The sequence below is a fragment of the Erithacus rubecula genome (assembly GCF_903797595.1).
Source record: "Erithacus rubecula genome assembly, chromosome: 2".
NCBI classification, from domain to species: domain Eukaryota; kingdom Metazoa; phylum Chordata; class Aves; order Passeriformes; family Muscicapidae; genus Erithacus; species Erithacus rubecula.
Window position 1 is genome coordinate 46515011 of NC_136685.1, and position 18040 is coordinate 46533050.

The 18040-nt window shown below is 39.1% G+C and overlaps 1 protein-coding gene across 1 annotated transcript in view; it reads left to right on the forward strand.

Annotated features, from left to right (window-relative positions):
* Positions 1–18040, forward strand: part of LOC306798641 (dermatan-sulfate epimerase-like) — a 169186-nt gene that overhangs the window by 108668 nt on the left and 42478 nt on the right. Inside the window, 4 exon segments of the mRNA XM_079298819.1 lie at positions 2757–2925; positions 13479–13564; positions 13567–13572; positions 13576–13588. Coding sequence (XP_079154945.1) covers positions 2757–2925; positions 13479–13564; positions 13567–13572; positions 13576–13588 — 274 coding nt within the window.

Consider the following 18040-nt stretch of genomic DNA (forward strand, 5'->3'; position numbering starts at 1 on the left):
TGGATGTCTGGTTCAGGGGCATCCCATTATTGTAGTCAGCACAGCTGTGCTGACAGAAACACCTCAAATACTGTTACACCAGAAAAACTGTATTTTGAGCATTGATTTTTTTTCTGACATCAAGAGTCAGTGGTGTGTTACTACCTCAGAACACACATACAACCATCAGTACCATCACTCATATTGGATGCAGTAAATATGCATGAGTATTCCTCATGCTCTGTCCTTGCTATGAAGATGATAGCATAGTTGGTAGATCTGCCTCTAAATAAAGCCCTTAAAATACTAATGGCTTGATCTTTCACTCCTGTCTTTTTTACATCTTTTTTCCTTTCATCTGTGTACCAAATGTAGAAAAACTTCAGAGCTTGACTCCCTGCAAATTTGTATTTTAGAAAGGTCATTTGTAAGCTGGCAAATCAGCATTACCCAAGGGTCCTATTAACAGATTCTGTCTATTGTGCTAACAGGCCCTATTTGTCTAGAGCTAGCAAAGCAAAGGTGGTAGTAAGTACTCCCGGTATTTTGACTTTGTGAAAGCCCTGGAACTTGGGAATTTCTGGTGCCATCCCTATTTGCCTGAAGTGTAGAGATTTTCTTCGAGGCTCTGTACCCTCAATTGACACAATCAACATCTGACCTGCTGCTGTCTGACCAATATGCCTGAGAGCAAACCTATATTTTTGGGAGATTTGCATGAGAAAGAGGGGTTGTCCAGAACTTTCTGGGATCTGCTCTGCTGTGAGAGCAAATTCTGTGTCTGGGGACTGGGGACTGTGCCTGGGGAGTGGCTGATGTATCTTCCAGAGCTCCTCAGCCCTGCTGCTGGGCATGTGCCTCCAGGCATGTGAGTAGCCACAGTTAGAGGAGACTTTTGCCTCATTTCACAGATGTACAGATTGGTGGTGTGTGGTCTGTCCTTCAGTGCAGGCTCTGATCAGGTGTTCTGCAGGTGAGATAAGGACATCTTCAGGGCATCAGTTAGGGATGGAAAGGGAGCAGTGTATTATGTTTCCTAGGGATGTGGTCAAAGTTTTGACTGCTCTTCCTGGATTTTAAATCAAGATTTAGCCTGCCAGACCTGCCCTGTCATGTGCAGATAAGTCAGCAGCAAAATGATGAGAGCACTGCACCAGGTGACTTGATGACAAGTCTCATATTTAACTTGGTTTGATTTCACCAAGGGCTTGGGTTGTAAATCCAAAGTTTAACTCCCTCCTGTTTATTAATAAGGAAGAAATTCCTACTCTAGAATCAAACCTCTGCAAAAACCCAGGTTACATTTTTGATTGTCTGCTGAACTAACCATCCACTTCAGAAAGCAGAACCCTCACATCAATTCCTCTAGTCCATAAATAGAGTCCTGTCGTTTGTACAAATGCTTATGTGGGCCAGTACTGGGGTTATTTTGATTAATCACCTGAACAGCTGTAACAGCCTTAAGAGTTTTCTGCATGTGTCATCCAGCTGGCAAACAGATTTTAATTCATTAGAGCACCTACACTTAATCATAACTGATGTAAAGTCCTGAGATTTATATGGAAAGATAAGATTTAGTGAGGAAAAAAAGAAAGTAGCATGCTGTCCTTTTGTGTAAGGCACAAAAAAAAAAAAAAAAAAAAAAAAAAAAAAAAAAAAAAAAAAGCCCAGGACTTCAGTTAAATGCTTATTTTGAACAAAAGATAGGAGAGTTATTTTTCCAATGTATTTATGTCAGAATATAGAAATTAATATCTACTTTTGTTGAAATCAGTACATTCCCCCCATCAATACTCAGAGGACAAACTGTAACACAGACTCATGGAGAGAGTGGCTCTGTGTTCACTAGTATGGTCTGCTCAGCTGCCTCAACAGCTTCCTTGTGACAAAAGGTACAGGCCTCTGTCATAAACACAAAGGACAGACTTCAGCAGATTCTCAAAACTTTCAAGAGAGGGGTTAAATGGAGAATAAGGTACAAAAGTTCACGAACCTGAAGGCGCAAACTTCAGTATCTGTTCTGTGTTCTGCAGTCTGAGACATTACTTTGCACACAAATTACTTTAACAGATTTTCTATAGCGTAGTTTTGTTTCCCATTTTTTCATCTTTCTGTGTCCTGGCATTTTTTTCTGATTGCTCATGGTAGTATATAGCAAGTTTCAAGATGAACTGGTAAAAAGTCAGTTTTCCCAATGCTGGTTTAATGCTTTCTTTAAAACATAATTAGCCTAGATGTTGTTGTCTGAAAATACATATTAAAAAAATAAATACTCCACAATTTTCTAGGCAGCTGACTGTCTCTCCATGGATTCTGTGGCTCTGTTTTCACTCATTCCTCAGCCCAGAAACAGATAACACAGGTAGTAGGTTGCATTCTTTGCAGTTACTCCACCCAGCATCAGGAAGCTCCTTTTCCCCCAGGAGGAGATCCCAGCTGTAGAATAGCCTCTCCAGCACAGAAGGACAACAAGCAATTCACACTATCAAAACCAGAAAACAGAAAATGGAAAATAGAAGGGGTTTTCTTAAAAGGTTTAAAAAATGTTGAAAGTTAACTTTTTATGTCCTAGGGAATCCATACATTGTATAAACAGGAACTTGGGGACTTATGGGAAGAGGATTGTTATTGTGTTGTTACTGTCTTTATATTTTAAAGCCACATTGCTCCTGAGATACAATATAGCCTTCCCAGAGAATCAGAAAAACACTAGCGTTCCTTAAACTAATGCTGATTTCTTTTTCTTTCTTTTTTTTTTTCTTTTTTTTTTCTTTCAGGAAGATGAGCTCAAAGTTCCTTACTTTGTATCTAAGCAGTGGGGCTCTTTCTTCATGGACAGATTGCCAGGCCTGGAAAATGCAGAGGAGTCCTTCGTTCACACGTGGTCCTGTAAATGTATTAGCACTTACAGCACAATTGCAATCCCTAGTCTGGAAGCAATAGCAGGTAAGGAATGTGTTTGGGGTTTTTTTTCCAATGAATGTGCAGTATTCAAAGTTTGTAGTGCTGTAGATCTGGTTTTGAGATGACATGTATTTAAAATACATTCAAAATACTCTGTTCATACTGTGCAGCACTTAGCACTAGTGTTTAATACTAGGTGTTTAATTGCTTCTCTGTTAGAGGTAAGGTGCAACATTTACCAGACTGTAGATTAGTTCCTGAACTTGGTCCCTACTTCCTCACTGTGGTTTGCTGTTTCTATTTTCAGTGGTGAGATACATTTGAAACAAACAACATGCAAAGTTACTTGAGAGTGTTATACTTGCAAAAATGTTTCTCACTGATCTGGCTTGCTACACTTCCCCTATCAGTTGGCATTTGCTTTACTAACACCTCCCTTCAGCATCTTTTGCCTGCATTGTGCATAAGACCACAGAATAAAAGTTTGTTGCAAGAGAGCATTTCAGGCTTGCCCAACAGTGACTTCTACAGCAGGACACATGATAGACCTTTTCTTTGCAACCATATTTTACACGTGTACTTACATTGTATGGATATCTCAGAACAATCATAGGCTGTCAGAATTTGTTTATGCTTCTGGTATTTGCCATTTTGCAGTCTATTTCAGCCTAAAGGCACAAAACCCAAACATACCAATGAAAAATGCCAACAGAAAGATGACTTCTGTAAAACTCCCATCTAATACCTTTTCCAGGGTCATACTGTGGCTTGCTTTGAAAGTGTTGGCCAAGAGAAAATGGTCAGCCACAGTCTGAAACTCTGCCTCCCAGCCAGCTCCCCCCCAACCACAGCTCAGTTTAAAGCACAAGTGTAAGTAAGAGCTCTCAACCACAAGTGTATGACAAGCTTTCCAGCTACAGATGAAAGGGTGGGAACCCATAAGCATATATGGGCTGTTAGTGAGTAGGATAGCTGCCTGTCATCAGCACTGGAGCTCTTAAAAAGCCTGTTTCTCCATTGGGCAGGACACCATGATCTGTCCCTCCCTGCATTGAACCACTGCTGGGGCAGAGGGTCATGTCTGTAAAAGTTAAACCCCTGTGCTAAAGGACAGGGGAGAAATAATGTTTTAAACGTGCAGCTGTGTGCCATACAGGAGACTCAAAGTTGAAGGTACAAGAGCATCTCTGCTTTCTTACAGAGAGTGGTATTTCTTGTTTGTTTGTGTGGAAGAGCAGATGTTCATTGTTATGGATGTTAAGGCATTCCTGACTCCTCTTGAATACCTTGTCTGACTGCTGTCACAGCAAGCTGTGAGAACCCCTGCTTTGCCAAGCCCTGAAGTTTTTGGCTGCAGTTTTAAGTCATATCTTAGCTGCAGCTATTTGGGAATAACTATCTAGAAGAGATTGAAATGGGTTATGTAAATTTGATGCTCTCCAGCTTTTCCTTTCCCATTCAGCTGCTTTAATTAGCAGCAGAGGACTTTCCACTGCCAAGCTGCAAAAACTCAGGCCTTTTCTCAAGATCCCCTGAGCCCAAACATGCAGCCAGGCTGCTACCATGCTGACCACATGAACCTAGCTCCCAGCCAGCAATGTGCTGACTGTGAGAGCTCAGCTCAGGCTGGCTCAGCCTTGACCCAGCCAAACAGCCTTGACCCAGCTGCCCTGCTCACTGGAGGTGTGCTGGAGCCTCCTATGAGCTGGGGGTTGACAAGGGTTTCTCTATCAACAATGTCTGACCTGGCTTTTGTCCACCCACATGAGCAGTAGTTAGTACCATGTACAAGTCAGGATGCCAACAGCTTGTGATCTGCATAAATATTTGGTGAAATGTGGCAGATGGCTGTGCTGCTGACTTTAAGATTGATTCTTCTTGTTTGGCTGCAGTGAGTATCTGTGCATGAAGAACAGCTTGGTTTACTTCACAAGAAGTAAAAAGATTGAAAACGATTATTTCAAAAACTATTCAACATTACTCAATATTAGTAACTCACTTAATACCAGTTAAAAGGTGCATTAGAAGTTCTGAACTTTAATCTCACTTCTGGAAGGGAAGGTATTACTGGAATTGCAGGCTACTGCACCACAGTTCATTATCTAAACTCTCCTGAGAGTCCTTGAAGAGAAAATGGTATATATTTTTGTGCATGAAAAAGTGTATTTCATTTATTGTTAAAATTGCCCAAAGGATGCCTTCTACAATACCCTCTGTGTACTTCCATCAGTTTGGAGTTATACTGATAGTACATGGTTAATAAAATAGTAGAAGCCAATGTCCCTATTCCTATTCTACATGCCTCACTCACAAATCCATCTGTTTCTCCACTTTTCTGCTGTTGAGTCTTTCTTCATTTACAGCTCCCTTACAGATTTTGAGCATTTTAAAGCACAATGATATCATAAGAGATTTTCCAAACTGGGATCCATTACCATGGGAATGTTACTTTAAAGCTCCTGCATGGAAATTAAAAGGTGTAGGGGTCTGACATTCTGCATAAACCAGAGTTTCCATGACATTTTTCTCCACTTGACAAGGTTAGGTATGGGCCAAGTAGAGGAGGATTACTGTGATCTTTCCTACCTGAATAATCTGAATTTTACCTTAAAGACAGTGACCACTACTTTGTGACCATGTGATCACACTTCCAGATCCCCATGTTAATAATTGTATTCCCTGAATCATATAAATATTCCAACAGTATTTTCAACAGTTTCAAAAATACTCTTTAAGACAGTTTTTAATATTATTATTATTATTATTAACAGTTCTTTGATCCAAAAATATGATACACATATTTCAAGCTAATGCTTTGTCTTTCAATCTCACTATGTTTGATATTTTTATAAAAGTCACACTTCAAAAAATTCCATTAGGAGTTTTAGAGCTGGGGGGGATTTTTCCTAATTTCATAATTCTTAACCTAATGTTCTAAATTTGTCTCATAACCTCTGAATGGTGAACTTTGTCATAGGATTAAAAACTACTGCAAGCAAAAACAGGAGCCTGAGTGATGTTGCAGCTCAAGAAAATTTCATTTCAGAAAATTAATGCAAATGTAAATGCTTCATGGAGACTGAGTTTTGGAGACTTGATAACCAGGCTTGTCTCATGCATGAGAATAATGCATTTTTAAAATTTTACATGCAGTGTGAAATTGTATCAGGGTTTGCCCATATGTCTCCTTAAGTTTTTCTTCATGCCTTATTGTTATTTCAATTAGCTAGAACTAGAGGAGAAATTTCCATTATAATTAACCAAAGCTGTCTCTTTAAAGATGCCTACAGATCTGTACCCTGCCACTTTCTGCAGGAGTTTAAGTCGTCAGCCTGCTTGCTGTATAAATATAATGATAAAATTGCCAGTGAACCATGACAAAGAAGTTCATGTTTCTGCTTAGAGCTGCAAATTATCTGCACAATGGAAAGCTCAAGGCAGCAGTGGCTGGGGCTCCACACATGGCAGTGTGCAGGTTGCAGATACACAGGTCTGCCCAGCAGAGATCTGCAGACTTCACACACCATCTTCCACATGTATCTTTTAGGTGAATGGCCTGTTATCATGGAAGACATGAATTTCACTAATCATGTGATATACTAATCACTAATCTGCCATATACTGCAGCCATATACTGCTCTAATCAGCCATATACTATTTCTGTATTGTGAACAGCATCATTTGCAATTATTGCTGAAGTGAAACCAAAAAAATCCCTCATATTTTTGCACCTTAGTTCTATGTTTTTTAATTGACATTGAATCAGCTAAAGTAAAAACCAACTCCTTTTAAAATTAAATTAGTCCTTGCTGTAACCAGACTGATAACTGTGCTCTTGCTAAAATGATACAATAATATATAACTCCCTTAAACACATAGAACTATCTGTATTATGTACTTCTGGTTAGGAGTAACCTTTCATATTTAATGTCTTATCTTAGAACTGTGCTTTTACTTGCCAAGTTCAGTGTAAGACTGTGTCTGCACAATAAGTGTCTAAACACTAAGATTATCAAAATGCTTTGAGGATTTAAACTGTTTGGGGAATTTGCTGTTACTAATATTAGTTGCTGTTACAAGGCCAAAGAGGTCATTTTTATAATTAAAACTTTTATGCAAAAAAAGTATTCTTAGAACTGCTGAAAAATTGGTATAAATACACAGCAGTAACATTTCCGAGGTTTTGTGGCCTTGAGATTTTATACAAGGAAAAAACAAACAGATAACAAAGATAACTGAATAGAGAGAAGATGTGTTCTGAGTGTATAAACAGCATCTTGATCTATGTGTCAGTTGAAAAGCATCAGATAATGTAAATCTGATTCATCTGTTCCAGGAAACTAGCTTTAATATTCTCCTTTCAGAAGAAAAAAAAAAAATCATGCCCAACACAACCAACAAATATAAGGCATATTTTTTTCAGCTGGAAAATACAGCAATAAAACAGCATTTTAACCATAAAAAATTACTGTTCAATAAATCAGGACTAGTTTATAAAAAGTTTTCAGGACCTAGTTAGTTCCCAAATGGTCTGAGACCTCATCTTTAGCACAAAATTTGACTACTTGACAGTAATTTTCAGTATTGAAAGGACAGTATTAAGTATATTACAGTTTTTTTCAGGCATTCCTTCCTTCTTCAGAAAGGTGTATTGACTTGTGCCCCTGGAGACCATGTCAAATCATGCAGAACCCAAAAGATTACTTCCTAGCCAATAGCTGACAGAAATGTTCCTGCCATCATTATTTTGCTCTATGAGATGTCAAAGTACACCCACCTCAAAAAGATTAAAGGGAGAACTCATGAGCAACTCATTAAGAAAGGGGGAACCACTCAGTCATTTCTGCTTTAGAGTTATCCTTCAACTCAGGCAGCATAATTTCATTTGCAGGCTGTAATTAAAGCTATAATTGGGTTTTGAATGGATCACAGGCTTATGGGGTGGGTTTAGACTGACATTTCATATACTGGTTATAATACAGTGTTGATAACTTTTTAGTGTGAAAAGTAATGAAAATAGGTAAATCACCAAATACTGAAAATACTCATCTGACCAGGTTTAAACTATACATAACCTGCAACCTCACATGTACAAAAAACATTGCTGGAAGCATTTATGTACTCTGCATTAAGATGGTCACACATGCACAAAAAATTGTGTAGGCCTTGTCTTCATGAGTGGATTTTTATTTTAAGGTAGACAATGTTTATCACCCTTCAAGAGAAAAAATCAGGCAAAGGGAAAGAAAGCATGTGTTTTACGAGAGAGCAGAACGTGATGAGATTAACCCATCTCATGAGTTTGGAGAGGAAGCTTATCTTGATGAGTTTGCCTCAAAATGAAAGTAAAGGAGTGTCTGCATTTCTCTTAATATAGCTCCTTCACAGTCCCAAAATGCAACTCCTTTTATTTTAATGAATCAGAAATACCTGTCACCTCAATTGCTTGTTTCCAGGCTAACTTCTTGCACCTGCCTCAGAAGCCCTTCCTCCTTGCTCTAAGATCCAGAATGTATCATTCACACAGAAATTAATTTACAGATCCCTGAAAGACTAACACTTTTTGATAGGATCTTGGCATTCTCTCAAGATTTTTTTTTTTTAGATTAAGTCTTCACCTAGATATTTAAAAATATTATATTATAGTCCAATATTTTCTTCTGATCAGTTCCAGATCAAGCAAAGAACCACACAGGGCTATTTTCTTACAAGACCTTCAAAAACCACTGTTTAAACTAAAACAGAAATGAGAGACTTTTCTCTCACATAGAAATAATGAGTTTTCTTGTGAAAACCCAAAACAGCAAAGGAATTTCTGAGGCTTTTCTCCACTGCAGACTCTTAGCAGGCTCAGCTGCGAGTTAGTGCATGCCTTGTGCACAGCTGTTTTGTTCAGGAAGGGGTCAGCAGTCCCTTGGCCATAGGGTAGACCCAAAGTAATGGGACTTGTTATTCCCAAGATAATTACAGTAAAATTGCACACCACAAGCAATCACAGCAGCCACGATGGGACAGTCATTCCATTTCCCCAGGCACACATCTGTCTGCAAAACTGGTAGTAAAGCTGCTGCTGTACATATCCCTGCAGTTTGCCACTGGGGTTTTCTCCAGTGGCACTGTCTTCTGTGTTAGACACCACAGAAAAGTAACCAGAGACAAACCTCATTGGCACTGAAGCTCTCTCTTGCTCAGGCCAAGCTCAGTCCACAAATGTCTGCTGGCAATGCCACAGGCATGATCTCCAACCAATATACCTATGTTGGCAAAAGCTCTTATGTAAGTGCAAGTAAAGCAGCAAGCCTGCACTTTGGCTGAGAGTAGTCTTTATTCCTGCATGCCCTGGGGTAAACTGCACTGGCTTGTATAACCAACTGTATCCAAACTCAGCAGCTTGCTCCAGTGGAGCAAACCTGTGTTGAGGAGTCCCCTCTTTCCCACACTGCACAGATACTCTACTCCTCTTCAACTTTTTTGAGTTATGGAGTATGCAGACAGCAGCTCTGACTTTCATGTAATTGACAGAAGAAATGCTTTTCTTTGCTGACTTCACTCTTTTGGGAGCTGTGCTTTAGTACAGCAAATATCTGAGCTCCAGTTTTGGAAAATCAGCCTTAGAAGTTTTTCTAAAAATAATTGCTATCAGATAGATCTACTTGTGGCCTTGGGTTTTTTCTTTTTGCCTCTAGTATGCTGTCTCACATCCTGAGCTTTTAGTGCAGGTGCTGCTTTGACTGTTGCAAAATAGAGGTGGGCCAGGAGATAAAAACATTTGGTATTTAGAAGAAGCAACACCTGTTAACAGGTTACCCACAGACTGGCAAGTCAAGTCACTCAAAGGCACAGCCAAACTGGTGAGTTCCCCTGCAGCAATTGTGCTTACTGCATTGCTAAGAAATAATTGTTAGAAGTTGTTATCATTAAGAAATTAATGTTTTCTTTCAGCAGTGACTTTGAAATACAATGAAAGATTTATGATAAAGCTTCTAAGCCAGCATTAATTGTGGAAAATCCTCTAAAAGCAAAAGAATTTATACTAGCTGATGGTTTGTCCTCTGCCCCTATAATTACCTCACCCAGATGACGATATGTAAGATAGAGCTCTCGGTGTTTTCTGAAATTTGCCACAATTAAGCAGTTTAAAGATCTGTTTTTCAAACTTGAGTATCACTAGCAAGGTTTTAGTTCTTTTCTTTGGTGATAATCAGGAGGATATATTTGGATTCACTAAAGAACACAACCCTGCTGTTTACTTAGGAGGCTTCTGCAGCATCTGGCGCCAGCGCTGTTCACTGGCAGGGAGCAGATTTCAGGATGGGAGAGGGAGTTCTGCTTTCTGCAGGGCTTCTCACTCGTCCCAGAGATGCTGCTGTGGTGTCATGATGAAAAAATGTTGGCTTTGCTTTTGTTGGTCAATACTGAAAAATGATTCCTGACATTTCTGCGGTGTATTTTGGGAGAAATCTGTTTCAATCTTGGACTGTGCTTTTAATTGAAAAATAAAGCCATCCATCTAAAGTGCTTAGTTAAGATTTTATTTGTTTAATGTATTGGTTTGTTCAAGGAAGTTGAAAAAAATTAGAGTAGTAAGTTTATCAAGCAGGCCTGTGTCTGGATTAAATTAAAATTGTCTTCCATTCAGTTACTCAAATACTTTCCTGATCACTCATTGAGAATATTATGTTTTCCCTTCTTCTTGTGGTTTCTCTTCCTTGCTTGTGGGTGGAACTCCAAGTCTTCCTGTGATAAAAGCTTGTTGCATTCATTTAGCTGGCCTACACTAAGTGCACAGCACATTAGACAGTGAGATGTTGTAACTATGATATAAATCCATCCATAACTCCTAAGTACATGTGTGGATCTGGGTATATTTAAGCATCAGAACACAATGTTTTACTTAATGTCACGTAAAAACAGAATCTGGATAACTGGAACACGGTAACTGACAGTAGCTACTGTTCAAATATCATCATTGTTATTTTGTTCATGCCAGGGCTGCTGGAGGCAGGGCAGGGCAGAAGCTCCTCTGAGCTCAAGTTAAGCCATATAACCTGTGAGGGTTGCCCAAGCCATTGGGAAATGCTAATAACACTCAGTGGTCACCACAAAGGAAAGCAGTTTTCATCACTCATTTGCAGTCAGGCTGGTGTGGGAGCAAAGAAAGGAGGGGGACAGGAATTCAGTATGATGCATCTAATAACTGGCATTTCTGTAAATCTGGGACCTTCTATACTCCTCTGGGACTCTCTTGGGACTCTTCATGTCTGATCTCTAGGAGTCTTTGGCTCTTAAAGAGAGTATCCTATTTGTCTTGGGTTTAAAAAAATTAGTCTGGGTGGAATTATTTAAGAATGATAGAAAAATTCTGGGACTCATTCTCAAGCAATTGGGTAAAGTCAGCTCGTTCCTTCTTCCAATCTCAAGTTGTTTCATTTGTTCAAGTCTATTTAGGGTTTTTTAGGATAGTGGCAATATTGGATTAATTTTGTGCTGAATTAATTATCAGTAGGTTAGGACTCATTAGAGCCTTGCTGTTAAGCTCTATCTCAGAGAGGACTCAATATCTGCCCCCTGCCTAATTTATGACTCTCCATCAGGTTTAGATGAGAAGTGGGTGCCAAGATACAGAGGTCTACCACCACAGCAGCAGCTCTGAGCATGCACAGCAGCAAACCCTGAAGAATTTACTGGGGAAAAACATTAGGAAAATAACTTGGAAATAAGAAACTATTTTTTTCCCCAAGATTGGCTTTATTATCAAATGCTGTATAGGGTTAGGCTGCTGGGTTTTTTTCATACTTTTGCAAAATGGATATGAATATTTTCTAGCCATCTTCCAAAGTCAGCTTGCTGAGACAAAAGCAACATTTAAATTTATATACTGGGGTGGGAATGTATAAACATGTATAAAATAGTTTGGTGTTTAAGCTGATTCTGTAAAGCTAGTTTACCAAGAAATACCAATGAAATTACCATTTTGATCCAGCTTATTCTTTTCCTTGGCAATAAGCAACTCTGTAGCAAGTCTGCCCCATCTGTGCTGCTTTTTGATTAAACTTCTCTTGGGAAACTCCAGGCTTCTGGACTATTAAGCTAGTAAAAGCTTTTTTATAAAACTAATTGTATGAAATTCGATTTTTATAGCTTGTAAAGATATTTGGAAATATTTGCTTTCTTTTTCAATTTATTTTGTAATTTTTTAAACCTTTGTGTTAAACTGAGCATCATAAATATACTCATCACCCAGTAAATCCAGTGGGCTTCTTCATGCTAGGAGAACATCTGCCTGTTCTGCCATGCTCACAGTGAGCTCCAGAGATTTCCTTGACTCAGACAAAATGAGAAAATTAACTTCTTTGACAAGCTAAAATCATCCACTTAAATAATTCTCTTCCAATTAACTTTCCTCCTATTCCTCCTTTATTCCAGTCTCTATCTGATTTTTCACCTTGATCTAAGTACTCACTTGCAGTGTTATGTTCAATATGAGTTTAAAGCTGCAGACCTGGATGCTGACCAGGTGCCTGCCTGCGAATCACTTGTGAGACAGAACTGCATTTCCTGTTGTTTTTGCTGAAACTACTAAAATTGTGGGTTTCTGTTTCGTAGAGCTATTGAATAGGTGGGGGGCGAAATTGCAGTGTGTAGTGACAGGATGTCACTTCCCCAGATTTACACCAAAATCTAAAAAAATTTGCAATTCAAAAGTTGTACAGATGAGCTGAGTAATAGCTTTTATGCATTACTTTGGTCCTAAACAGACAACCTGGAAAGGAGCAGCTAACCCTGTTTGGGGGGAGTTTGTTCTTTCTATTAATTCATTGGAAAGGGAATGTTTTTTGAACTAAGTTTTATTTATATTTTTTTTAAATTTGGTTTCTTAAACTTTGAGTTTGAGGTGAGCACGAGAAGTATCAGTTTTCTGTCTGTGAGGGTGGGCGGGTCACTGCTGGCAGCAGAAGCTTTTTAAAAAGTTACAGAAAAGAAAGCTTTGACTGTTCAGAGCTATTTTAATGCATTCAGTGTTCTTTACAGACTGGAAGTGATGAGTACATCAAGTTGCAAGTACAGATTTCTAAGAATGCTTGATACAAAATGATGTTGTTAACGTTGGACTGCAAGAAGGTCTAAGAGCGGGTGCCTTTTGGGAATCTTGCTTCAAAAGCCATGAAAAACAAAAAAGGAACTGATTCTTTGTTTTAAACATAACTCTCATATGAGTAGATTGCTGAGATAAAAGAGAAGGTGACAAATTAAAGAATGAACTTGAAGGTATATTGGGAGAAAAACTGAATCTAGGCTTAATGAAGATTTTTGATTAGTATTTGAGCATTAGTTAAATAATTGTCTCTGACTAGCATTATTTCATCAATCAGGGGACTGAATATCCTTTACTGCAGTTGAGTAAACTCTGAAAGTCAATCCCTTGAACAGCTGAAGATGCCAAATAAATGTGTAATCATGCAATCTGATTGAATTCTGATGCTGGTGAGCAAACAGCTCAAGGTTTTAAGAAGTACTGCTATTCACCACAGGCTTATTTTTTATGTGATACAGGCTGTGTTGCTAATCAGATGTGGTATGTTTCTGTCTTACAGATTTACCACTGGATTATAGATTTACACGATTTTCCTCAAATAATTCAGCAACTGCTGGGTACTACCCAAGCCCTCCAAGAGCACTGCTGCCAACTGAGGACTCAGCAATGGTGAAATAGGTTGTTGGCTTTTTCCTTAAATAACCCTGTGGCCCTTACTTAAACTGCTATCAAATGCTAATTCGTGAAAATGCTGTGTGATGCTTCATAAAATAGAGTGATGGATTAAAGCAGACTCCTGTGTAGACTTGTGTTTCACTTGTTTCTCTAGTCCAATCAGAACAGGTGAGTGATGCATTCTTCTGTCCAAGTCTTCTGACCACCACTACCTTTCACAAAGTGCTTTTTCCATGCACTGCCCACTGCCTTCAGGAGAAATGTAATAGTAATACCCCATCCTGAGTTACATTCTACATTTTTGAGGAAATTGTAGGTAGTTTGTCTGTGAGATGATGCTGTTACTACCATAAGCCCCAGGAAAGACACAGCCATATTTCAATTAACAGTTACCTTGGGTAGCCCAAGTTATCACCATATATCAATGTTCTGCAGGCTCTGAGGAATTCATGCTCCCACTGTAAGTGTTCTTGGAGACAGAGAGAGACTGAGTCCCAAACAGAAAGATCATCATACTCAAAGAGAGATTTGAGTGGGATTTAGGCAGACTGATAATTCAGAAAGCCTTTATCATACTTTGTATTCCTGAAAATACTTGGCTGCTCTTCAGCCATAAGGTTCCCTACATGCCTTTTCCTCCTTTAGTCTGCAATACTTCAAGCATCAGAGCCCTTCTGCAGAAGGAGGGAAACTTGTACACAGTTCCCTTCTCTGATGGAGTGGATTCAAATCCACATTCTTCACCTCCCTGGGAAAACCTCCCAAGAGTAGGAAAGATATAGCAACCAGCCATCTTTGCCAAGTGCAGCCTCAGCCAGAAGAGGAGCAAAACTCAAGGCATGAACTGAAAATACATGATTTTTACCTGTTTATTTAAGCAAACAGGAATCCTGTTCTCTGTGGATTTTGGTTCAAAGACCTGTTCTCCAGCACTTAGTACAGGGAGAGCTCAGTAACTAACACAGGCTAGCAGATGCAAAAACATGTCAAATATTTGTTTAGTCAGCAGTTTTGTCACACTATGATGGCAGGTTTTTGGATAAACTTCCCTCAAAGTTTAAAGAACAATCAACACAAACTTAATTTTTTCGTTTCCAAGGAAAAGAACTCACTTTGTTAAGCCTAGACGATTACCACAATGGATTCAGTTTGTATTGACACTTAATTTGTGTCACCACAGCTCACTCTGTGTCTTCACAGCTTCACCAGCTTAAACATTTTGTGTCAGAATCAGACATAGACACCATTCCACCTCATTTCAGAGATGATACTGGCCTCTGTCTGCATATTTTTTCCTGCTTTTAAATAGAATGTTATTTTTACATTCTTGTGGACCAGTTTACTTGCAAGGAATAAACAACATTTCCAAATTAGCATTAAGCACTGGTTTATTGAAAGGAAAACATAAAACAAATGGGGACAAAACTGAGAAAAACTTTCTTTAAGACAAGGTGAATGAGGAATGAAAATGGAAGTGCCATTCTCCTCATAAAATACAGGCTGAAAATATTTGACTTGAGATGGTAACAGTTAGTAATTGTTGAGTTTATTTGGAATTTTTTAAATTAGCATCAATGTCTTCAGCAGCAAATCTTGCTCATGACGGTGATATGATCTGTATTAAGGAGAGAGAGATACCCAGATTAAAATCTCAGATTCCTGATTACAGCATCTTTGAAATTCTAGCTTGAATCAAGTAATCTTCTGCAAATAATTTCAAACTAATTTATGGTGCAAACCCATATTGTGTACCCTCACACTTCTGTTGTTATGAATTTAAAACTGGTTTTTTTTAATTGGGGAAATTTTTTCTTGATTTTTTTAAAGGAAACTAATTGAATTGTTATGGAAAAACAGGTTTAAAATATTCTAAGTCCTTGGGTCCTGATGACTCAGTAGAGAAGCAGTATTTTTTTTAATGGAAGGGTGGCAGATTCTGAAGACAGCCTGAACACAAAGCTCACCAGAAGAAATACATATGCCCATCTTTGACAAAGGCTGTCAGCAGCCATTTGCACGTGCTGCCAGAAGGATCTCAGAGTAGCAGAGAAAGAAGAGGATAACAGAAAATTGCTGTAAACATGACTCCATGTGCCACTGTAGTCTGTGGCTGCAGGAAAACTTGGGAAAAATAACTGAAGTGGTTTTCCAAAAAGTAGAGTTCCTCTTACTTAAAGACTCCTCTATTCAAGGATCTGTGAAAATTATATAGATCTTATTGCAAAGTAGAGATTGGAAATGGAGGAATGAGGAGAGCTGTGGCAAGAGGAAATGGCACAAAGAACCAGGGAGAAGAAATGCACACAGCAGAAAATTGCTAGAAAGCTGGCCATATTAAATATGACACTGTAAAGACACCATCTTTGCTTTTTCCTTATTTCTGTCTCTCTTCTTTTTCTTTTTTTTTTTTAACCCCTGGAAATCTCTGAAATTCTTGGATTCTCTTGTGAGAGGCCATTGACAGAAAGATTGTTGAAGTGCCTGCTCAACTATCTGGCACATCAGCAGGGAGACATAAAGTTGTAAAGTTTCCTTGAAATCACTGTGTCTGGTTAGACAGCCTTGAAAGCCACAGTTTTGCTTAATGCCAGAGATGAATACCAAGTCTCTTTTGGTGTCTGTTTTGGTATAAAGCACATGTGTCTGGATTTTAAAATAAAGGGAATTTATTTCTGACCAAAAAAAAAAAAATGTTCTTTGAATTTACTTTGTAGCTGAGCAGCAAAATGAGAAAGGGGAGATAAGCTTGTCTCAATGCAGTGCAAGGAGAGGTTTTGCTACAGCCTCAAACGAAACAAAACTTGACCTGCTCAGCATAAGACATATGAAACAACCAAAAACTTTAATAAATTAATACCTTTAATACTCATTGATAGTAATCTTTGATGCACAGAAGAGCTCAGTGCAGGTTTCCTGACAAGGACTTCTTCATGGGAGCTAAAGGCTTCTTCATCCCCAGTGAGAAGTTAAATAAACACAAGCAGATTATCTGTGGTGAGCAGGGGGCACTGCTGGACTCAGGATTTTCAGAGGTTTCTCCTTCCCCAGACTATATCTGTGTTAGTGCAGTAGCAATTCTTAAGGGAAAATTTTTCTGATGACAGGCACCAGGAACCAGCAGTCCCAAATCTAGTTTAAGTCTTTCCTCCTGAGGTCAAGTATGCATTAAATCATGCTAAAGTAAGAAACAGCAGAGCATAAGAATATGTTACTTGGCAGAGGTGCCACCAGCAGGAAAGTGACATCTGAACTTCTCTTTTTGACACCACAAGGAACAAAAACACAGTAAGTATAAAACACACTTTCATACAAAAACTTGATGTTTCACAGCAGTTTCTCAGAAAGCCAGGTTTAGAAATAAAGCCACCTCTGTACAAGAAGGTAGAAGAATCACACACTTCACCACAGGGATCTGATTTCCCTGGGAAGGGAGAATGGCATGGGGCAGCCTGCTGCTCCTCAGCATCATGGAAGGAGCAAGACAAGTTTTACAGCACATTTAGGCAACTAACTTTTAAAACAAAATATGCCTCTTTCTGTGCATATGCCTGGAGGCAAATAGCATTTCAGCTGACTCATGGTATCAGATTTAGGGGGGAAAGCACATGGCTAAACTACAGGAACCTTACCTCTGTGGAGTGTGCCAGCTGTAATGGTATAATGGCTAAAATGGTGTAGCCACAGACATCTATTGTTAACAATTGGCCAGAAACCAGCCCTTCCAGCAAGCACATAGCTGATCCAGAACCCCCAGGGGAAAGGCTAAATCTCATTATAAATCCAGTTGCCTGTAATTTTGTTTTCTGCAATTCTAAGTGGAACATCAAACCCCCTTGGTGAGTCACAAGAGAGAAAAAAAAAATTTAGAAGAGGTTTTCTTCTGACTGTTTTTGGTGCAAGAAACAAATGCTGTTTTTCAGTAAGCATTATAAATAGAAATGTTTAACTGGAAAATGGAGGCTGGATTATGGCCAAAATAAGATGGAATCCAGGAAGTTAAACAGACACTGTGATTTCCAGCCCTAAAAGCTTGCTAGCATCTTTACAGGGAAATCTGGGGATTCCTGTCTACAGGACTGGTGCTGTGGCCAGGATGGCCCATAATCTTCCTGAATATGGGACAAAGGTGTAAGGTAAATCTTTCCAGTATGAAGTGGGTACCCACAGCTGTTCTCTGGCAGCCATGGCAAGACCACAGAGGTTTTACAGCTGGCCAGATGTCACAGTTCACAGAAGGGCAAACATCTGAAGCAGCACATTCAACTTCTGCCCTGCTGCAGCTAAACTGATTTAATCAGAACTGTGCTAAAAATCCCTCACGCCTCCCACTCCCGCAGCGCACACGTGGCTCTCTCACACGTGGCCATAACAGCTTTTGAGTATTTGCACAGGGGTGAGAAACCATCACAGCCACTTCAAAATTATGTGATGGCTTTCAGCCCCTTC